Raw genomic sequence first — 24,285 nt, forward strand, 5'->3', positions numbered from 1 at the left:
TGAGCAGAATCGCATTTTGGGAAACAGATTTACACGGCACGGTGGCTCAGTGGTTAGCACTGCTGCCTCACAGCGCCCGAGAGACCCGGGTTCAATTCCCGCCTCAGGTAACTGTCTGTGTGGAGTTTGTACATTCTCTCCGTGTCTGCGTGGGTTCCCATCGGGTGCTCCGTTTTCCTCCCACAATCCAAAGATATGCAGGTTAGGTGAATTGGCTATGCTAAAATTGCCTGCAGTGTTAGGTGAAGGGGTAAATGTAGGGGAATGGGTCTGGGTGGGGTTGCTCTTTGTTGGGTTGGTGTGTAAGTGATCTAATCTACATTTCAGGTATGTCTAAATTCTTACTTTGAAAAGTGAACTGTGAAGTCCAAAATTAGAAAATGCTAAGCATCTTGTTACTCACTTGTTTTCTCTGTTCCTGTTCTTTATCCACCCATTTTCTGATCTGCTGTGCATTGTTCCTCAGCTGAAGGAGTAAGTTTATGGAACCTCTCAATACGCCTCATTTAAACAAAGTGTGCTTCCAGCGTTGTGTAGTAACCCAGATCTCACTGAAGTGAGTTGTCTAGAGTATCTGCACAGACCCCAGCTAAACTCCAAGCACATTCTTATGTCTCAGCAGATGAATCATCAATGAGGTAAAAACAATGACTGCAGATGCTGGAAACCAGATTCTGGATTAGTGGTGCTGGAAGAGCACAGCAGTTCAGGCAGCGAAATCGATGTTTCGGGCAAAAGCCCTTCATCAGGAATAAAGGCAGTGAGCCTGAAGCGTGGAGAGATAAGCTAGAGGAGGGTGGGGGTCCACTCACTCAGATACCAGCTAAATCACAAAATCTCAAGATTATAACAATGCAGAGGGATACTTCACAGATGGATGAGCACAAACCATAGGCTAAACATTTCACCGTGCATAATGTATAGCTTGGCTTTAGTCTTTAAACGTTACTTTAATCATGATGGGCATGAAGAAAGAGTCATCCAGCACAGAAGCAAACCCTTCCGACCAGACATCCTGATCTCACCCAGTCCCATTTGCCAGCTTTTGAGGGGGGAAAGTTCAGGGGAGATATATGTGGAAAGTTCTTCACACGGAGGGTGGTGGGTGCCTGGAATGCGTTGCCAGCGGAGGTGGTGGAGGCAGTCACGATAGTGTCATTTAAGATGTATCGAGACAGATACATGAATGGGCAGGGAGCAAAGGGATACAGACATTTAGAAAATAGGCAGCAGGTTTAGTTAGAGGATCTGGATCAGATCCTTGGGGGGCTGAAGGGCCTGATACTGTTTTGTATTGTTCATTGTTCTTCTTCTTCTTTGCTCTTTGTGTGGTAAAAATTGTCTCTGCACTTTGCTCAAAATTTGTTCACTTTTCTTTGGCCTTGAGTGAAGGGATGAATTGGTTTAATGCCCTAAGTTTTGGATAAAATTAAATCTTGGCATTTATCTGTTCGAATTATGGCTTGCAATCCAAACTCCCCAGTAGAGTCTTTTATCACATTAAACCTGAAAGTAACGCTGAGTCAAGACAGCATATAATGGACAAAACGATAGACTGAATGTCTGAAGCTGTTGCATTCTTATTCTGGTCCACTATTGTTGGCTGTCATTCACTTAAAAGTTACAGATTTCACTGAAATGTTTTGAGTTTTTTGGAAAGTTTTAACATTACACTAGCATTTCTGAAAAGCGTGAAGCAGAAAAATGTTGGAATCATCCATCAACAGCTGGCAAAACATTCGAGTTAGGGCATGTTTCTCTGATTCACCATTTGAGGAATGGTAGAACCTGTACAATATGGAAACAGACCACTTGACCCAACAAGTCCACACCGACCCGTTCCCTTACCCTATTACTGTACATGGATCCCTGACTAGTACACCTAACCTACACATCCCTGAACACTGTGGGCGACTTAAAATGGCCAATTCACCTAACCTGCACATCTTTGCATTGTTGGAGGAAACTGGAGCACCCAGAGGACGCCCACACAGACACTGGGAGAATGTGCAAACTCCATGCAAACAGTCGCCTGAGGCTGAATTCGAATCCAGGTCCCTGGTGCTGTGAGGCTGCAGTGCTAAGCACTGAGCCGCCATAATGGTGGCTTGAATTATTTAATTTCTTATGCTGAATATTAATCAGCCTGTTGTTTCCACTCCAGATTTTCCATTTTTTTGTTGTTCCCTCTACTCATTGTTTTCTGTAGGATTTTCTGTACGTAATTAACAGATTTCTCTCGCAAGTGTTGTCTTACTCTTTAGGTTTACTCAGTGGAGGTGGAGAAGTAGCAATCGATTTTATTTTTTTTCCCCAGATGAAAAACTGGTGTTGTTTTATCTTGGGTGAAACTTTTTTAGTTTGTGGTTGTTGCAGAGTCTCTTACTAACAATTTAGCGAAAAAAAAGTCAGCCCTCCTGTGTTTCGTTTCTAATCAAATTCTTTTTGACACAATCTCCTGGCTTTATGACAGCAACTTATAAAAACAAAAACTGCTTTCTGCTTGACCGCGAAATCAGCTCAGTCCAGAGTGCTGCTGTTCTCCTACCTGTTTTGTAACCTGTTAACATGAATAATGTGACTGTATTTTCTTAAACAGTTAGCAGTGGTTTTGGATGAAATGTTCAGCTTTAGTTTTGGCAACATGAAAACACAGATAAGTAGCAATTACATTACACAAAGCTGTACTTACCTGCAAAAGCTATGGTATCTGTCCAGTTAAACAGCACTGATGCCTTAGCTGAGTTGATTGTAGAGCATACAGTCATGGTATTTTCATTTCTATTGGTCAATTTGCACCTCAAGTCGATTGCTCGCAACTTCCTGCTTGTGTTGTTTTACAGGAAACCATTTGTGGTTAAATAACCTCCCATGATGTTAATCATTTCAAGAAATTCTCCTGATAAATTCAAGTAGGTAATGAAAAGGTCACTGGTTTAAAGGTCCAGAATAATCTTGTGGGAGCACACAAGAACAGAAGTTGCTGGAGAAACTCAGCAGGTCTGGCAATGTCTGTAGAGAGAGAAAAACAGAATCAATGCTTCGAGTCCAGTGACCGTCCTTCAGAGCTGAAAAATAAAGCAATGAACTGCAGATGCTGAAGTTCTGAAAGAATAACAGAAAGAGGTCTAGAAACTCAGCAGGTTAACTCTGCTTTCTTTCCACAGACATTGCCACACCTGCTGAGTTTTGCTAGCAATTTGCGTTTTTGTTTTCTTTAGAATAGGTCTGGGAATGTGGGATCAAACCTCACCAAGGTGGCTGGTGGAATTTAACTGCCATTAATTTATTTATTTGATGAAGAATAATTGAAAATTTGAATCTAATTGCAGTAATGGTGGCAATTTGTGCCCTAATTTTAAAAAAGAATTGAAGAGGACATTTGCTGGTGCACTGAAATGGAATTGTGTTCGCTGCCCCAGTGTTTATCATACTAAGTGTGTACAATCAAAAATAATGCCAGCGGAGCTTTTCCAGCAATTTACAGGTAGAGACTTCCTTTTCAGAGAGTGTTTAGAATGTGGAACTAGACACCACAAGAAACAGAGAACATAGAACAGTACAGCACAGTACGCGCCCTCGATGTTGTGCCAGCCTTTTATCCTTTACTCAGATCACACTAATCTACGTACCCCACATTGTACTAACTTCCATGTGCCAATCTAGGAGTCGCTTAAATGTCCCTAATGTATCTGATGGTTGCAGTGAAGACTGTAGAAACAGGCAATTCTGCCCAGAATGCGTACACATCAGTGGGGTATATGCTTTACACAAATCTCCTCTAACACCTTGATATCAAACCCCAGTAGCAAAGCTCTCCGATCCTTTTGTGCTCCTTAAATGAATTCCTTAAATGAGAAAGAAGTGAAAAACACTTCTATTTATGGCATATCTTTAATTATCACCGGATGTCTCAAAACATGTTATATCCAGTGAAACAACCCTGAAGTGTAGTCAGTTTCATAACTGTAGGAAATACAGCAGCCACAAAATGTAAAGCATTTTTTTTTGTTTTAGTGACATTGACAGAGGGATTTGAATCTGTAGTGGGTAACCTGATGAGGATAATTCCCATGCTCCCTGTGGGGAGAGGAACAAATTGCGAGTCTGATATGCCTCTTTCATTCTGAAGAAATGCCGCACCAGACTCAACGTTTAACTCTGCTTTTCTCTTCCTACAAATGCTGCCAGGCCTGCTGAGTTTCTCCAACACTTTCTCTGTGTTTGCTTCAGATTTCTGGAGTTGTTTTTTGGAAGTATCAGCAGAGGTTTGGAGCTGTTCATGCTTCTAAGTTTAGTTGGACAGGGTGGTAGTGAGGGAGGGAAGAGGAAACGTGCCACCTCTTTTAAATTAAATGGCACTCTGTTTTTAATTGTATTTATATCTTTGTTCTTTTGTCAGCAGGATTTGGACTGTGACCATGTTTCATCCAACAATTACTCAATTCCTTGAAAACCTGAAGGTTTGTTATGCATTGTTAGCTCATTGGACTGGCTAGCTCGTTATCAAAGGGACATTTTATACTTACTTCCACGTACAGACCACTGTGTGTCTTATGGATTTTATGCCTCCATTTTAAACCTCAAGTCGAGAGTTCTGGAAGTACTCCATCCGTCTTGACAGTAGCTGTGGACAAAGAAATAGCTGTAACATTTCAGGTCCTTAACTTACCATCAGGTCCCCCTTTAAGCATTTGGCATTACAGAATTATACAGCATTGAAGCAAGCCCTTTGGCCCACCATGTCTATTCTGACCAACAAATGTCAAGTTACAGCATCTCCATTTACCTGCACTTGGTCCATAGCCTACAATGCCCTGGTATATCAAATGCTCATCCAGGTTCTACTTAATGTTGCAGGAGTACCTGATTCCACCATCCTCTCAGGCAGCACGTTCTATATTGCTACCACCCTGTAAATGTCCTCGGATCTCTCCTGAGACCACTTAAATGTGGCTAAGGCACTTAGTTCTCATCTTAAGCTGTGCCCTCTGGTCTTAGATGTGTCTACCATGGCGAAGAGACTCTCACAATCTACCCTGTCAATGCTTCTCATGATGTTGTATACCTCAATCAGATTCCCCCTCAGCCCCCTCTGCTCCAAGGTAAACAAACCTAGCCTATCTAGTCTTGCCTCATAGCAGAGACTTCTCATTTCAGGCAACATCCCGGTGAACCTCCTCTGCACCCTCTCCAGTAGTCAGCATGGCTTCATCAGAGGGAGGTCATGCCGAACAAATTTGAATTTTTTTCAAGAGGAGACCAGGTGTGTAAATAAGGGTCGTGCAGTTGATGTAGTTTAAATGGATTTCAGCAAAGCCTTTGACAAGGTCACATTACTGAGTAACTTGATAAAGTGATTTCCAATTAGCTCAGTTGTGGAGGCAGAAGGCTGCTTTAATGACTGGTGAACCAAATGTCTAATGGCATTCCACAGTTGTCTATACCGGGTGCCCTAATATTTGTCATTTGTCTGAATGACACAGAGGATTTGGTGGTTGAATTTTAGGAGGTTTGTGGTTGACACAAAGATTTGTCGGGTGGTTAACAGTGAGGGTTGAGCCTCTTGGATGGCAAGAGGATATGAATGGAATGAGCAGGTAAGTGGCAGATGGAATTTAACTCTGATATGTGTGAAGTGTTACACTTTGGAAGCAATAATTGGACAAAGAAGTACTCAATGAATGGCAACGACAGAAGGAAGTTCTGTGGAACAGAGGGGCCTTTGTCTGTTTGTCCAGAAAGTGCAAGAGCATGTTAGTAAGGTACTGAAAAAGGCATTTGGGGAAACCTGCCTTTTCTCAATTGAGGCACAGATTACCAAAAGTCACGTTGGTGTTGCATCGAGCTTTGGTGAGACCACAGCTGGAGTCCTGTGTGCGGTTCTGGTCACCACGCTACAAGAAGGATGTGATTACACTGGACGGGATACAAGGGGGATTCACCAGAATCCTGTCTGGGATGGAAAATTTAAGTAATGAGGAAAGGTTGGATAGGCTTGGATTGTTTGCGTTGGAGCAGAGAAGATCGAGGGGTGATCTGATTGAGGTGTACAAGATGATCAGGGGCATGGACAGAATGGGTAAGGAGCAGCTGTTCCCCTGCGTTTGAAGGGTCAGTCATGAAGGGATACAGGTTCAAGGTAAGGGGCACGAGGTTTAGAGAGGGATGTGAGCAAAGACTTCTTTTGCTCAAAGGATGTTGTTGTTCTGGAATGCTTTGCCTGGGAGGGTACTAGAGGCGAGTTGCCTCGCGTCCTTTAAAAAGAACCTGATTGAGAACTTGGCATGTTACAACTTTAAAGGCTATGGACCAAGTGCTAGGAAATGGGATTAGGTTGAAGGTCATGTGTTTCTCACGTGTCAGTGCAGACTTGATGGGCCAAAGGGCCTTCTCTACGCTGTGCGATTCTATGATCTTTCTCTATGTTTGCAGCTACTTGTCATCTGTTGGTGTTTGCCCTTTAAGAATGGGGGCTTTCAGGGGTTAAATCAACAATAACTTGAGAAATTTGGAGGCAATGAATAGATAGGGTAAGGAGAGAAAGACACTGAGTCTTTGTCCAGTGAACACAGCTGAGAGTTGGTGCCAGAGAGAGAAGGAACCCGTGCTTTAATGCTTGATCTTTGGTTTCACCAGTGATCATAATTGTTTGTGTCAAATCAGTTGGCAAAGTTCTTCGTGATTTCTATATGCTCTTGATTTCTACCCAGGAGTAGTTTCGCTCTCCTCCACCATCACCCATTCAGTGCTGTACTATTAGAAATTAGAGTTGCCTCTTCTGTAAGGAATAAAGGATTCGCATATATCACAAGCTAAGTTCTACCCATCAGGATATAAAGGAGACTTCCTGGGAGAAGCAGATCAGTGTCTTATTCAGTTTGTGAGTGACGGTTTTTAGTGTTCTAGTGATAGTAGGAGGAGGACTGGTGGCAGTAAACCTACCCTTGACATCGCAGATCGTTCTGTCAGATGCCAACGTTTACAATAACTTCCAGTGCCATGTTTAATCAGTATCTGCAGTTTTAAACAATTTCTTGCTGTAAGTGCAAAGGAATTACACACTGGAAGCATTGTTACTGTCCCTCGGGGAGGGGGATAAAAAGAGAGGATCATTTGCAAGAATGTGAAAAATCGAGGGATGATAATCACGTTGTAAGAGAAATGAAAGTACAGAGGTGGTACCTGCCCAACTCTCCGTTCCAGCAATGTCTGGGATCTGTCCCCTGCATTATTCTCCATCCAGCCTGCACTCTCAAAATGAGGAAAGTTTATTAGCTGCATCACTGGTGAAGCAGCTGAAATCGTGCTGCCAGTACACTCAGACCATGGGGAGTTTTCTGGACCCTCCCCCAAAGCTCTGGAATTCCTTCCAGAAACAACTCTTCCAGTCTACTGCCCTGTCCCTTTTAAGGCACTCCTTAAAGCCCGGCTGTTCAGGTCACCTGTTCAGTGTGGCTCGGTTTGTTTCAGTGCGCTCTTGTGCAGGACCTTGGGATGTGCGACCACGTATGATTGAAGGTTTATGGTACAGAAAGAGTTCATTTGGCCTTTCATGTTTAGGCCCATCAATAAACAGGCACTCAGCCTCGTCCGACTTTCCAGTGTAAAGGCGCTACGTCGATCCTGAGCTGTCATAATGTCAACACACCTCCGTTTAATCTTTTTTAAATGAACATTAAAGAGGTCATTTTCACTTTTCTCAGGAGTGGAAAGCTGACAGGAATAGATCAATCATCATGATACATGGGAAGTAAAAATAAGATTGGTGGTATAATGAACCTTTTATCATCAATTTCCTGCTGCTGTCTCGATTAATGCTGTACACGTAATAGCACTCTTTGGTTTGGCTTAATGCCCCAGAAACCTCGAAGAACAACTGAGAATGATTTTGTCGATAACTCATTAAATGGTCTCTCTAAACAATGAATTGCTCTGTGCGGACGTTAAAGCAGAAAGTGACGACTTGTCTAGTAGCAGAAAATGTGCTGCTGTGACTTGCAATGAAATTTAGTCTTTCAATCTACTTGAGGGTGACAATTCCCAGAATGGGATTATCACATCAGATGTAAACACTTTGCGCTGAAATGGTCATGATGTTGCTAAATTAAGTGATGGCACTATTGACTGGCCTCAGTCCTAAAGTATTTTTCATAAGGTAAAAGAGTATCAAAAGCTCCAAAAGGACAATACAACATTCACATTAATTAACATTTTATTTATGTTGTGTTGTCTATTTTCCAGAATTTGTCTTGCTATTGTTTTCCTTCACATTGGGTTCTGCTCTGTTGTGTCAGAGCAGTTGTGTCCATTGAGAACAAATGGGAGCACTTGCCCATTTTCTTTTGCTTCTGTTTATAGTGGTTATAACTTGGTTCTTCCCACCAAACAAGTTGCAACACTGTCTTCCTGACAGAGTAATCAGGATAATCGAATTGTCAGCCTGTTCTGAAGTAGAAGACAGCAGACCAGGAAATACTTGTATTCAGCCGTTTTTAAACCCCCCCCCCGCCCCCACTCCATTTCTCAACCCCATGGACTAGTGAGGAAGTGCCTCTCCTTTTGTTAAACTTTTATTTTAATGACTTTAGCAAAACTAAATGTTGTGATGACTTTTGTGCTTTCAGCGAGGTATTTTTATTTTGAGCAATACCTTCAGGGCCAAAGTGAAACTGGTTAGTATTCAGAAAGAGGATTAATTGGTTTTTCTGGTTATGACGGCTCAAAGTTCCAAGAAATTTCCAAGTGAATGGAGTTTTGAGCAGCAAGGAACCTGCATTACTGATGTGTTCCAACCTGTCTTGTGGCAGGTAGTTAAACTTGCACGCACGCACATACACACTCTCATGCTCTCTCGCGCTCTTTCTCTCTCTCCCCTCTCCCCCCTCCCCCTCCCTCCCCCACGCAACCACGCACCCACACACTCTCGCACCCACACCCCCTCTTTCTCTCTTTCTCTCTCTTTCTCTCACAAATCCTGGTCCTGAAGCAGGTCACAGGAATGTTTGTGAACACATTTTACAGTTGGAAGGTGTAACAAGCTGAAGATAAGAACAGGACACTTTAGATTTGATGAGACTGTCTGCTGCTAGGGTTTCCAAAGTCAACCAAGCTGGGGTCAGAGAAAGGAGTACCTGGGGATTCTGGGTCATTGGGACTGAAATTATCCGAGTTTGGGAAAGCTTGCAGATATGTGCCTTGGTAGCATTACCTGTACCTGGAAATGTCTGATTGAGCGCTTCTAATGTGGAGTCCGACTCAGTGATGACACAATTGATTCGGGAGTGATTAATTTTGCATGATGAAGGCCAATTTGGAAAGGCTGCAGTTGCATGTGGTGCCACATTGTATGGAAATTAATGTGAGTGCTTGTAAACTTTATTAAACAATTTGTTGTATTGTCCATTTTGAGTGAAACTTGCTTTTTGGTTTGTAATGTCCCTTGCCTGTAATACATTTTTGAAGCATGTTAATTAGATTGTTACAGTCAACGTTTTAGAAGTGAAATCTTGCCCATTGGATTTCTTTCCAGTGGAATACCTTGAGTTGAACAGTTATTGGCCTCCCTGGGGATTGTACCACAAGACCATTATTATTCAATAATGGGTTTAAGCCATTATTATGAGGGGACGTGATAGCGTGGTCCTTGAAAAGGTGTCTCTACCAGTGAGATAATCTTGAACTAGGGGACACAGTGACAGAATAAAGGAATGCTCATTAAAAACGGAAATGTGAAGGAATTCCTTCTCTGTGAATCTCTGGAATTCTCTGCCTTGGAGAGTTGTGGAAGCTAGATCACCGCAAGTATTTAAAAACGAAATGGATAGATTCATGAAATATCGAGGAGTTGCGAGGAGCTGGCACAAAAGAGGAGTGGAGGTCTGGGAATGGATCAGTCGTGATCTTATAAAATGGTGGGGTGGGACTTGAGGGGCTGAATGGCCTAGTCCTGCTGATATTTCTTATGCCTTTATGTAAGCCAGAGTTTGATTTCTCTGTTTGTATTGTGCCTTTTCTGATGCCGGGACATTTCCAGTAATGACTAAAGTCCTTTTGAAGTATAACTTTTGTGTCAGGTCGGAAATTTGGTAACCATTTATACAGTGAGCCCCCACAAAGGGAAAAGTGTTCATCATAGGTAATCTGATGTTGATTGAGAGATAAATATTGGCCAAGATTTTGGGTATAACTCTCTTGTCCTTTGAAAGTAATAGTGCCATTGGTTCTTGTATACTTACTTGAGAGGTCAGGTAGGACTTTGAGTGAATGCCTCATCTTGTAAAACTTTAGGTAGGCTCTATTTGGGATATGGCGTGCAGTTCCTGTCACCACGCTACCAGAAGGACATGGATGCTTTGGAGAGACATTCACTTGGTTTGGAGGGTTTTAGTTATGAGTAGAGGTTGGATAAACCTGGATTGTTGTGAGAAAACAGAACTCACTCACAAATCAATTAGCCTGAGACAAAGCCTTGGAAACAAGAACAATTTATTACAGTCTTGCAAGGACCGGACGCTTCTGCAATCAAGCAGAAATGTGCACCAAAACGGAGCCTGTTAGCTTTCTTATTCAGTTTACAAGTTTCGGAATCACCCCTCCCTTTACCCATCCTATCATAAGCCGATTAACTCACTTTTTAGTTATCTTCTTATCTGGCCATCCTGCTGTCCTTGTTTACATTCTTTGTTCCTTGTTTGTTACAGCTTGTTCTTTTATCCAGTTTCTCTTATCATCCTATAAGCTTTCTTGTGAAATTCCCCTTCTGCTTCTTTTTGTGGTCAACTACAACACTTTAAAGTTATTTCCTAGCTTAAAACTATTTTCTTGAAAAGACCCTCTATATTCATTAAAGTCTTAGCCTTAAGTATGCTACATGCTACAAGAATTCCGCGACCATTTGTATAATGTTCTCCTTCCCTTCCCCCCCCCCCCCCCCCACTACACCCCCTCACCCATCTGCAAAAACAACATTTCTAATCTCCCACAATTCCCCCTTTTTCTTTTTCTCTAACTGTTGTTTTTGCACTTATTAAGTCTCCTGTAATTCATTTTCTTATGTTCTGCCCTCTTACGCCTTTTGGCAATGAGGTTCACAATCTTACATTTTACATTTGTGTTGTTCGTCCCTCAAACACTAGAAGCATTCTTTGACTTTCTCTTTGTTGCGTATCACCTGCTGATTGTAAAAGCATCTGATGATTTATTTGGGTTCCTTCCCCAAGGGATGTCATCGGTCGGCTCATTACCCATTTTAGGACATTGAACCCTACCACCAGACCCACTAATATCAATAATCCATAGATAGCTAGATTGACTAACCACCTGCCCCAACCAGTCAATCCCCAATTCCCCCATTCCCATCCTTTTTCATTCCGGTACCAATTACCGGCATCCCTTATCTTGGCAATTTTGTCTCGCACATGTTTGGAGATATCAGTAATGTTAGAGGAGACCGCAGGTATGTACGTACAACATTCCTCTCCAATTAGTGCACAGGTACCACCCTTCTCTGCTAGCATATAGTCCAGAGCCATCCTGTTCTGAAGGGTTGTTAGCCTAGTGGCAATCATTTCGGTCATTATGGCTGCTACTTGGGATTGGGTTTCGGCCAATGCATCGGCAGTATTGTCAGCCAACTCTTCCAGGGAAGCCACCAACTTTTGTATTTTAACTCCTGCTCGAGCAGGCCCATAAATAGGTATCAAAGTCCAGAGGAGGCGATCTCCTTTGGTTACTTTCCGGGTTACTCGCCTTCCTCCCTGTTTATTTCGAGGTATTTTTGGGGCTCTCTTTAACAGCCTCAAGTGGGGAATTATATAGGCGAGGTAGCAGCAGCCACTCCAGCCTTTCTGGTTTTGAGGTAGTGTCTGAACTGGATGGTCCCAGCACCCATTCCCAGTACATCCGCTACTCCAAACATACTTCTCGCCGGGGATAAATGGGTAGGCCTTTGAGCCACCCACCCAATATGTCCCATTCAATATTCGGGAATGGTCACGGCAGTGGCTTGGCTGGTGTAGACACAAGATGATTTTCCTAATCGGAAGGGTGCGGTATCACTCTGATTACAGAAACAAGTGGTATTTACTGCTTCTTTTGGTGGGGAAACTCTAAGGCCATCGATAGCACCCAGAGTTTTCGGGGCTGGTCGAGGGAACCAGCCCGCAAAGTTATAATTACCCTTTTCAAATCTCCAAGTTGTATCATTTGAGCCCGAGTCAAATTGTTGTACATCATACACTTCTCTTTTGGTAAGTGGTATTACCGTGAGAGGAATTCCGGATTCCCCATGGTGTGGGTTCTCAGCACATACCCAACAGTCGGTATGCCTCTTTAGTTTAGCATAATTCTGACACAAAGTGGTAAAATGATTTTTCCCACCCCCCTTGGCAGCTAGCGCCAATATTATTGTGACAATATAAAGCTGACCACTCATTTCAGCTCACAACCCTATCTGTCTATTCCCTAACCCTTTAAATACCAGGGAGGAGTGAGTCCATGCAACACTTACAATTGTTTTGGGATACAGTTTTTTTAACCAATTCTTAATAGTCTCTTATCTCAGTCCATTCTTTTTGCTCAGCTTGATTTTCAGAGGGTTGTCTGTAGGATGTGCTTGCCACTCTGCTGAAGGGGAAGGAGTGTCCACAGGGCCCTTAACACGAGTGTGATGACTCCACCCTTTTTCAGCAGTTCGGACGGCTGTTTCAGTAGTCAGGAGGGTTAGGAACGGTCCCTCCCTGCTTGGGTGCAGTTTGGTATCTTTCCAGGTCTTTATCAGGACCCAATCACCTGGTCGTATCCGATGTACTGCGAACTCAAGTGGTGGTGTCTGGGTCAACAGACCCTTCTTCCTAAGGACAGACAAAGAAGAGCTGAGTGCCACAATATAGTTCTTTAAAAACTTATCATTGAACTCTACAGTTGGTAATTCTCCTTTTCCACCCAAGAAAGGTAATCCAAACATCGGCTCATAAGGAGAGAGGCCTATATCACGTCAAGGCGCAGTCCTAATGCGTAGCAACGCGATAGGTAAACATTTTGTCCATGGTAATCGAGTCTCTAGGACTAGCTTAGACAATTGCTTCTTTAAGGTTTGATTCATTCGTTCCACCCGTCCAGAGGAAGGCGGGTCCCAAGGAGTGTGGAATTCCCAAAAGATTTCTAATCCTGCCATTACTTCTTGTAGGATCTGAGAGGTAAAATGGCAACCTTGGTCTGAATCTATACTTTCCACCACTCCATATCGAGGAATTATATGTTCTAAAAGAGTTTTCACTACTCCCTTCGAGGTAGCTGAGGACATTGGAAACTCCTCCACCCACCCAGTTAGGTGATCCATTAGGACTAATAAGTACTTTTGTTTCCCTCCTGGGGGTAATTCTGTGTAATCTATCTGTATTCTTTGAAAAGGTCTTACCCCAGGGTTTCTTCTACCTCTTGGGGGCCCCCCCTCTCGTTACTTTCTTATTAATCTTTTGGCAAGTCGGGCATCCTGCGCATACCTGCTTGGCTAATGTGTATATCCCTTTACATCCGTACTTCCTTTACACTATGTCACACGTAGCTTGGGAGCCCCAGTGACTGTCTTGGTGCAAGGTGGTTAGGATGTTTCTCATGACTGGTTTACTTAATAACTCCCTTCCATCCAGGAGGATCCATCCTCCTTGGGTTGTCTTAGCCATCGTTACAGTTACTGCATTATCCTCCACCCCAATTTTTAAGCCCAGCAATATAATCAAATCCCTACCTAATAGATTACTTCCAATGTCAGGAATATATAGTAATTGTCCTATCACTTCCTCTAATTAGGGTTGGCTCAAAAATAGGCGCCAAGAATTCCTTGCCTTTTACTCCGGAAGCCTTAAGATACTCCTTAGTCAATTTAACACCGGCAGGTCTAAAACTTCGGGATGACCATGCTGCTCCCGTGTCCACCAAAAATACTGCCTCCTCCCCTTCAGGTCTCACCTTTAAATTTATCAAGGGTTCCCGGTGGGTCTCAGGAGGCAGGAACACCTGACTCCCCAAATCTTCATCCAAGGTCATTAGGGAATTGGCTTCCCTTTCTCCTGCTAATTCCGGGCATTCCTGTTTAAAATGCCCCACTTTCCCACAATGGTAACACCCTGCCTGTTGCCTCCTTGCCCGGGTATCTGACCCTTGTCTTTGGTGTCCCCCCCCTACCCTTCCTGTTATCCCCTGATCCCATTCTCCTTTTTGTTATTTCTTCTACTGCCGCCACCATCATTTTGGCTCTCTGTTTCTGCTTCTCGTCTTCCCTTTTCACATACACTTTCTGTGCCTCACATAACAGTTCTTCCATCTGTCTTTCACTCCATCTCTCTAATTTCGGTAATTTATTTTGTATGTGCGGCCATGATTTAGTTACAAACTGGACCTTTAAAGAGGCAGCACCGAGATCACAAAACTTTGTTAAGGCCTTTGAAGTGCGACAAGAGAAGGATGAAACTCCTTCTGCAGTTCTTAAAAGGCTCAAGGAGGCCACAAGGAAGTATTCGGGAATGGATCCCGATAACTGGACCTTTAAGAGTCCCTGCGCTATCGGATTATCGGGATCCATTCCCGAATACTTCCTTGTGGCCTCCTTGAGCCTTTTAAGAAATGCAGAAGGGGTTTCATCATTCTCTTGTCGCACTTCAAAGGCCTTAACAAAGTTTTGTGATCTAGGTGCTGCCTCTTTAATTCCTAATATTACCATTTTTCGTAGATCCCGCATTGACTCCCTATCTTCTCCTGTCATTATTCTCCCAATGAGGGTCAACATTTGGGAATTTCTGTTCTGCTGGGACCCCTTCTTCCCCAACTGGGTGCTTCTTTTCCCATTCCTGTAAAGCCGCTCTCCTAATCATACCTTGTTCTTCCCCTGAAAATCACGTTCCTAAGATTGCCATCAGTTCTCCCCAGGTATATAAATTAGGCCCTAGGAATTGATCTAATTGTCCGGCTAGTCCAATCAGATCCTCTATTAAATTTTTCATTTCCTTTTTAAAGGCCCTAAATTCACTGCTAGTTAAGGGAGCGTTTACATATCCGATTGTACCTTGCCCAATCGGAACCTCTCGTAAGGGACATAATTTTACATTTTCCATTATCTCTGCCCCTCCTTTATTGTGTGGTGGCTCAAGTGATTCTGAGCCCCCCCCCCAGGTTCTGCATCTTTTAGTTCCGAGTCCGTTTCCCTTTCTGTGTCTGGATTCGGTTCTACTTTGGGAGCTGTCGGCTCGTTCCGGGGAGTAGTATATGGGGGCGGCAAACACGTTAAGGGATCCCATTGTGGCTTCCCTTGTTCATTCTTTTTCTGTTCTTTCCCTGACTCCTCCGTATTTATGGGACATAATTTTACTCCTGAGCTCCCTATCCAACAAGCCACATAATCTGACTCTTTTTGACTGTACGCTTCTTTTTGATTGATTATAATATATTAAGATCTTGACACAGCCAATCCTCATCGGACCCATAGTTGGGCCAAAAATACCAGGCGCCTTAATACTTTCGCTAGTCCAGACAAAACAACAAGAGTTTATCATTGTAGCCTTATCTTTCTCCCGCGTCCGGGGGTTGTGTTCCCAATTACCCAACATTTTCCCCAAAGGACTATAGGGTGGAATATAATTCCCCTCTAACGTTATTTACAGATCGATCGTTACCCAGGCAACTCCCCGTGCCTCCCATTGTTGCTAATTTAATTAATCTTAACGAGGTCCGGTGTCATCTTCTTCCACACCCCCTTCAGGGTCCTGACTAGACACCTTACTCGCCTGATTAATCTGACCAATTATATGCTTTTTTTTGAGACTTCAACTGTTCTGCATAAATCACTTTTATTGAAGGATAAAAGAGATTAGTTAGAAACTGATAGTAAGGCAGTCATGACCTGTAAAAAGAACAGGAGTTAATATTTTATTTCATAATCTGTGAAATCCTTAACCTTAAAAGAAATCATGTTAAAATTTCCATATTAGAAATCAGATTCAAAACAGTCCCGGATCTCAAGCTCCAGGGAACAAAGCACAAACATTCAATTACCAGCAAACAAATGTGCATTCAAACCGAATCACAAGGGGTTAAACTTTCTACTAGCAGTACAGCTGTCACTCTCACTCTCACTCGCTCACTCTCTCTCACTCTCTCACGCACACACTCTCACACACACACACACTTTGAGCTTCCTGCAACGACTCCTCTAGCTTTTGAATATTTTTCTGGATGTCTGGCTATAAGTTAGTTATGAAGTGCACCCTCAGTAGCCCTTCAGCTACTAGCCCTTCTGACATGGGCTGTTTTCCATTGACATATGCTTAATTTTATATATCGCCAATTCCCCGTACCTGCGTACGTCCCGACCGCCAAGGCAATACTTAAAGGTCTCTTTTCTTACCTTGGTCTGTGCACAGAGTTACCTGGTCATTTCGGTGCGCCCCGTCCTGCGGCAATTCCTGCAGCAAATACCGCTGCCTCCGGTCGCCGGGTATATCCTTTAAGACCTTTCCCTACCCGGGTCTCGTGCACAAGAGTTGCCCGACTGAACCTGCCGCATCTGCCCGCTTTGTTTCCAGCGTCTCCCAGTCCGGGTCGTACTCACCCAAACCGCGAACGACAAGCAAGGGAGTCAGAGATGACCGAAATCGGCGAGCTGCATCTCCCCCATCGTCCCAAGAGTGCCGAGCGGTCAGAGTTTTGGATCCTGGACAAGCCCCCAAATTGTGAGAAAACAGAACTCACTCACAAATCAATCAGCCTGAGACAAAGCCTTGGAAACAAGAACAATTTATTACAGCCTTGCAAGGACCAGACGCTTCTGCAATCAAGCAGAAATGTGCGCCAAAACAGAGCCTGTTAGCTTTCTTATTCAGTTTACAAGTTTCGGAATCACCCCTCCCTTTTCCCATCCTATCATAAGCCGATTACCTCACTTGTTAGTTATTTTCTTATCTGGCCATCCTGCTGTCCTTGTTTACATTCTTTGTTCCTTGTTTGTTACAGCTTGTTCTTTTATCCAGTTTCTCTTATCATACTATAAGCTTTCTTGTGAAATTCCCCTTCTGCTTCTTTTTTGTGGTCAACTACAACACTTTAAAGTTATTTCCTAGCTTAAAACTATTTTCTTGAAAAGACCCTCTATATTCATTAAAGTCTTAGCCTTAAGTATGCTACATGCTACAAGAATTCCATGACTGTTTGTATAATGTTCTCCTTCCCTTCACCCCACTACACCCCCTCACCCATCTGCAAAAACAACATTTCTAATCTCCCACAATTGTTTTCACTGGAAAGATGGAGGAAAAGGAGATGACCTGATAGAGGTTCACAAAATTATGAAAGGTGGAGGTAGGGTGGATAGTCGGAGGCTTTTTCTCCGGATGGAAGGGCCAACTTTAGGAGGGCACAGGTTCACGGTGAGAGGGGGAAGGTTCAGGGAGAAGTGCAGGGAAAACTTTTCCAGACACCCACCACCCTCTGGGTGAATGCACTGTCAGTGAAGGTGGTGGACGCAGGCAAACTAGCCATGTTTCAGGTGAATCTTGATAGAACCATGAACAGGAGGTGAACAGAGATAGACACCTTCTATGAGCAATATGTAGCAGGTCTAAATAAGGATTAGGAATCAGTGCAGGCTTGGTTGACCGAAGGGCCTGTTCCTGTGCTGTATTCTATTGTATTGTATCTGAAATAGCAGCATCTTTGACAGTGTGGTTCTCCTCCCAGGAGTGATCTTGAGTGTGGAAGCGTTGGGCTTTTGAGCTTACAAAAAGCCTGACACTCCAGCACTGTCCAGACCAAACTCTGTATCGCAACTCACTGAAGACAAATAGTTGAACAATCTAATCTCAAACAACTAACAGAAACTTTCTCAGCCAGCAACATTACTTCTGTTTTTTAGGTTGCAACTTGTGTGTGAATACAGCGCCACCCTCTGGGAGGTTGTGGTGTGATTGTATTCAGAATCTCAGAATGATCGCTGTGTAGGAGAAAGATATTTCTCTCACTATCTTCAAATGAGCATCATTACCAAGAGCAAATTTCCTGTTGTTCTTCCCCCATGTGCTAGCACATTATTTCTACTGAAATAACCATCCAATACCCTCTCGAATTCCTCAATTGAATCTGCCTTCATCTCGCTTCCAGGCACTGTCTTTCATACCCCAAATACAGCAAGGCTTGTTTTAACTGGCAATCTCAATAGACCGGCAAAAATTTATATACCTCAAATACCACAAAGTTTACTGTTTTATTCTATACAATTATTAGTTTTCTAAGTTTATTAACGTCAATGTTAAAATACTTGTCCTGTCGAATGGCCACATGTAATACAACAGTTGATTCAATTTAGCGTCTATTTCTCCTCAAATACCATGATCTGCCTCCATGCCCGAGTAGTAAGTTGAGGGTATGAGTGGGGAGTGTCAGTAAGTTTTATTTGAAGCAAAGTTGTATTGTTATTTAAGTGATCTATGCTGTAAATAAAGTATAGCAGTGATGTGTATACTCCTCCCTAATGCTCCTATTATATAGTGTGTGTCTTTGCATTGATTATGTGGACCTCTTAATTATCTGGAATAGTTGATCAACCAACACACTCCTGGTCCCATAGATGCTGCTTTGTACAAAGTTTGCTGTACTGATGATGTATTTATTTATAATCAACGTGTTATACCACACCTCTGAGACAGGTGGAATTTGACAAAACCATCACTGCTGCAAAAATTTTTTAATAAAACTCAGTTGGCGCTTATGTATTTTGATGCTGTTTGAATAACGTTGTGTTTCTGGAATCTCACTCTGGTGAGATTTAGGAGCAGGTCCAGCCTGGTTCTTGGCCGTTTGTGAGGTTGCCGGTGAGAGAGGATGTGGACTGTTCATGACGGATAGTATCATTCTCAAGCCTATACCTGTTGTAGCGCATGTCTTCCAACAGTGTGGTCCATTTGACCAACTGAGAGCAAGAGTTCCTATTTTTACTTTCTAGTTCCTGGCTCAGGATAATCGTAACACTTGGGAGATCAGTAAGCTCAGCGTGGACGAAGAATTAATCCTGTGATTGTTTTGAGCCACGCAGCACTTACTCAGCTCAGTGAATAAAGAGTGTATTATTTTTCTACTTTTTGCTATTTAACTCTCAGAGCAACACATTGTTATCTGTGCAATGATTCAATATTATACTCACAAAATTGAAATTTGTTTCATTGGAGTGAGGTAAGGCTGTCTACTATAGCTATCGCTGTTTAACACTAATATAGAAACCATGATATAAGAATTTTTTTTCGTTCTTTCATAGATGTGGGTGACCCTGAGTAGGCTAGCATTTATTGTCCATCCCCAATTACTCTGAAAAAGGTGACGGTGAGCTGCCATCTTGGATTGTTTTAGTACTTGCAATGTTGATCCACCCACAATGCTGTTAGAGAGGGATTTTAAGGAGTTTGAGCCAGTGACACTGAAGGAACAGTGATACAGTTCCAAGTTAGGATTGTGTATGATTTTGCTAGTTGTGATGATGCTGTCTCCACGTATCTGCTGCCTTTGTCTTCTAGGTAGTGGAGGGCTTAGGTCATAGGAGCCTGGGTGAACTACTGCAATGCCGATAGTAGTCACCACTCAGTGGTGGGTTAAGGAATGAACGTTGAAGGTTGGGCATACAGTGTCAATCAAACAGGCTACTTGGTCCTGGGTGATAACTCCTTCAAGATAGGCATCCTTAGAGGATTCACAGTAAGGTAACAATCAACTAGGAGAAAGTGAGGGCGGCAGATGCTGGATTGATCAGAGTCGAGGGCGTGGTGCCGGAAAATCACAGGTCAGGCAGCATCCGAGGAGCAGGAGAATCGACATTGCAGGCCCTTACTGCCTGACCTGATGTACTTTTCCAGTGCCCCACCCTCGACTCTGACCAGTCCAGCATTTGCGGTCCTAACTTTCTCCTGGTCCTTTGCACAACATTAAAAATAAATATAAAAGTTTAGAATTTAAAAGTTCCAGTCAGAAGTAAGAACATAAAACAGTACAGCACAGAACAGATCCTTCAGCCCTCGATGTTGTGCTGACCTTTTATCTACTTGAAGATCAAACTAACCTACATGCCCTTCATTTTACTATCATCCACGTGCCTATCCAAGAGTCGCTTAAATGTCCCTAATGTATCTGACTGTACTACCACTGCTGGCAGTGCATTCCACGCACCCACCACACTGTGTAAAGAACCGACCTCTAACATCTCTCCTAAACCTTTCTCCAATCAACTTAAAGTTATGCCCTTCATGATAGTCATTTCCATGGGAGAAAGTCTCTGGCTATCCACTCTATCTATGCCTTTCATCATCTTGTACACCTCTATCATGTCACTTCTCACCCTTCTTCACTCCTGTGAGAGAAGCCCTAGCTCTTTCTTCATTAGAGATGCCCTCCAGTCCGGGCATCATCCTGGTAAATCTCCTCTGCACCCTCTTCAAAACTTCTACATCCTTCCTATAATAAGGTGACTAGAACTGAACACAACAGCAACAACTGAACACCTTGATTTTAGGGTCTAAAGCATGGATGTGAAGACATTGGGCATTCAAAGTCTGAAAAGTTGTGAAATATGGTTTTGGGGAAGGATGGAGAAGGTCAGTCGAAGCCAATGAGACAACCATGAAGAAGTTCTCAGGAAGGTGGAAGAAGAATAATTTAGTGTACAACAGAAAGAAGTGGCAGGATTTACAAAATTCTCAGAGCTTGTTGAAGGATATTTCAACAAGAGGATGATTAGAGGGATGGGTAGATCAAGAAGGGCAGAGAGAGAATGACAATGTTAGGCAACTTCCAATTGAAAATGAGAGGTTCCTGCAGGCAGCTGAAGTGGAAGCCACAGGAAAAGATGAGCAGAGGACCCCATCTTGGCCCCACCACTGTTAATGGCCAAGGGGTGTCCCACACTGCTTGTTGCAGATGCAGTTGCCCGCACACATTTCAGGGTGTTTTAACACAGCAACATACAGCAGTCAACAATAAAAAAAATTATCTTCAAGGGATCTGTGAGAGGAGGGAAAGCATCAGTGCTCCAAGTATTCAAATTGCAGAAACCTTACTGAGACATGCAGAGTTCAAATAAAGAAGTGGAAGTTGGAATATTTAATTCAGTGAAAAATTATTAACAAACTAAAACCATTAAATACATCATCTGAATCAAATCATCTGTATACTGAGGTGAGCGCCTGGCCAAAGTTTTGTCCAGATCCATATTTTCAATCTGCTGTGAAAGGGATGATAGTGAGGAATAGCCTGCAGGGTGCAATGGCTCAGTGTAACCAGCTGAAACATTATAACTTCTGGATGTGTAAATATAGTAAATGATTGCAGTACAGAAACATCATTACAAGGAGCATGAATCAGTGATTTCAGGTGTTTGAATGTTAGTGAGCATCTTGTTAGCTTACCACAGACTCAGAATAATAGAAAATCCAGATATTGCAAGCTGGTTTCTGGTTGCGGCACCTGCAAGTGTTTGATTGTTTTTATCTCACTGCATATTGTCAAACAACAACAATGGTGCTCACACTGTCAGTTGTGTTTCACTACAGGGAAAAGGTTAGTGACCAAACACATGAGGTTAAATCTTACAAGAAAGATAACGGATTAAACTGTTATGAATGTGCAAGTTCAAAGATGCGCTGACTGTTTCCCAAACTTCCCAGCTGCTTTAACATTGCTCTGATATTTGCTATATGTGACCTGTTGCAGGGTGAAGTTAAAAATCTCACAACACCAGGTTATAGTCCAACAGGTTTATTTGGAAGCACTAGCTTTCGGAGCGCTGCTTCTTCATCAGGTGGTCATGTTGCAGGTTGGCTTTGGACCTGTCTGCTGTCTCTCCCATAAGGAACAGTCAAGAGTGTGACATAATATATGTTGCATGACCTATACCTTGATCAAAGGAGCCAATAGCAAATGATTTAGTTTGTTAGCGTTGTCCTGTTTGGGCACATACAGTTTTGGCTGTGACTGTTTATGTTTCACTTAAGACATTTCTATTTCGAGATCCTGTTGTACTCGCATCTTTTTAAATAACAGCTTAGTAAATAGTTTGCACAGCAGGAAGTAGATGACTGGATCGAGGCAAACGTTAAATGCACAAAGCAGCTGTGATGCTTCCTTTGCATAATACAGCCTGTTGAACGCTGCACAGTCTATTTTGTTCTTTCGACCCTGATCATAAGGAAGTCTGATAATTTGATAAGGCACAAAGCAGATGATGAAGACCGCCATGATGCTGAAAATGTTACGATTTACTCTCTTTTTGACATTGCTGGAGTCCTTTTGCACTTTCTGATCGGACCAGTATATCTTGTTTAAGATGGCTGAATAACAGATAATGAGGAGCACAAAGGTGATCCAGAAAATAACTTGGCATTTTAAAACGATGAAATGATGCCAGGTTTTACCCAGCTCACTCTTCAACCTGTAACACCGTGCGGCGTTATCCTTTGTGGGAGTGTGGTTTGTCAGAATGACATTTGGCAGTGCAAAGCCTGTCATAAATACCCAGCAACCCACACTGACACACTTGGCAAAGGGGACCTTTTGCACAGTCAGGTTTCTCATGGGGCGCACTATCTTTAGGTACCTGTCGAAGCTGATGAGGCCGAGGAATATGATGCTCAGGTACATGCAGTTGTAGAAGATGACGAGAGTGTAACGGCACGCAATTGCTTGCAACTGCCAGGGCCCAAGATGTGAGTCGGACAGGATTTTGAAAGGCAGTGTCATGGTCATTACCAGATCAGTGGTGACAATGTTCTTGAGATAAACGACAAAGCTGGAGTGACTTGGTATATGACAGAAGATCCAGGCAGCCAGTGTGTTCAGCAGTAAGCCTCCAACAAAAACAAAGAAATACAAAACTGGAAGGACCTCCATTGTCACTGTTGGGTTCCGTAAGGTTTTGCAGTCTGTGCTGTTTGAAGAATTACTGCTTGTGGTCATCTTCATTTCTTTTCCTGAAAAATACCATTAATTATTTTTAGTTCAAGATTGTTGCATTTCAACTATATCTGGTATTGAAACATTTAAGAAGATTAGTTTACAGCATTTGGCTCAGGAGGTCAGTGTAACTTGTGTTAATCTTAATCCACTTTCTCTGTGTTGCCCCTCTCTGCTCTCTGCACTCTGAACTCAGAAGCAATTGCATTATTTTGTCCATGACTCTTGCTATCCTGTGAAATAAGTCTGAGTTGATCCCTCCTGACAGTCAAAATTCAACTTACATCCTATAGTTAATGATGAGATGAGATTTGCAGATGAATTTTCTTCTAAAGAAAAATTAATTATGAATCAACCTGTTAGATGGTATTACATGCCTCTGGAGCAGGTGGGACTTGAACTTGGGCCTCCTGGATCAGTGGTAGATGTACTATTGCTGCACTACATCGTGTCACCTTTTGGGCATTTTCTTTTCATCTTGAAGTGACTTAAAGTTTTTCTACTGGATGTTTTTTAAAAAAGGCTTGAATGAGAAATTGTCTGGTAATGTATTGTAAATTAATTTGCAGTGCCTGGTTCCTTACCATACAGCGAAACAAAGATTGATTAAAAAAAACAGTCTAGGGAAGGTAGCTATCCCACCCCAACCTCACTTCCCCCGTCCACCTCATCCCTGTCAAGACCTGGACAATGTTCAGAGACTTCAGCAAATAACATTTGTGACCGTCAAATGCCAGGCAATGACCAGCTCAAAAAGGAGAGAATCTAATCATCATCCAACCACTATCAACACTGTGAGGGTTACCAATGACCAGAAGCTGACCTGGGCCAGCTATATCAACACTATGGTCACAAGAGCAGGTTCAGATGTTTGGAATCCTGCAGTGAGTAACTCATCCCTGACTCCCCAAAGCATAGTTAAAACTCACACAACACCAGGTTTTGGACCAACAGGTTTAATTGGAAGCGCACTGGCTTTCGGAGTGATGCTCCTTCTTCAGGTGACAATCACCTGATGAAGGAGCGGTGCTCTGAAAGCTAGTGTGCTTCCAATTAAACCTGTTGGTCTATAACCTGGTGTTGTGTGAGTTTTAACTTTGTACACCCCAGTCCAACACCGGCGTCTCCAAATCATGATCCCCAAAGCATGTCCATCATCTCTAAGGCACAACTTTGGAATGTGATTAAATACTCCCCACTTGCCTGGACTAACTTGCAGCACTAACAACAACACTCGAGAAGCTTGACGCAGTCTTAGACAAGGGTTTAGATTAGAGTGATGCTGGAAAAGCACAGCAGGTCAGG

At 42.9% G+C, this 24,285-nt stretch overlaps 2 protein-coding genes across 6 annotated transcripts in view; one reads left to right on the plus strand and one right to left on the minus strand.

The window, feature by feature from the left end:
- Positions 1 to 24,285, plus strand: part of LOC140478741 (mediator of RNA polymerase II transcription subunit 12-like protein) — a 609,926-nt gene that overhangs the window by 258,547 nt on the left and 327,094 nt on the right. The gene's annotated exons all lie outside the window — the stretch shown is intronic.
- The window catches only part of LOC140478465 (P2Y purinoceptor 14-like), an 18,362-nt gene continuing 15,847 nt past the window's right edge, over positions 21,771 to 24,285 (minus strand). For both annotated transcript variants that reach the window (XM_072571722.1, XM_072571721.1), the window contains one exon: positions 21,771 to 22,997. In XM_072571722.1, coding sequence (XP_072427823.1) covers positions 22,018 to 22,989 — 972 coding nt within the window. In that variant the 5' untranslated portion in view covers positions 22,990 to 22,997 and the 3' untranslated portion in view covers positions 21,771 to 22,017. The remainder of the gene's footprint in view (positions 22,998 to 24,285) is intronic.

This window comes from Chiloscyllium punctatum, chromosome 6, assembly GCF_047496795.1.
Source record: "Chiloscyllium punctatum isolate Juve2018m chromosome 6, sChiPun1.3, whole genome shotgun sequence".
Lineage (NCBI taxonomy): Eukaryota > Metazoa > Chordata > Chondrichthyes > Orectolobiformes > Hemiscylliidae > Chiloscyllium > Chiloscyllium punctatum.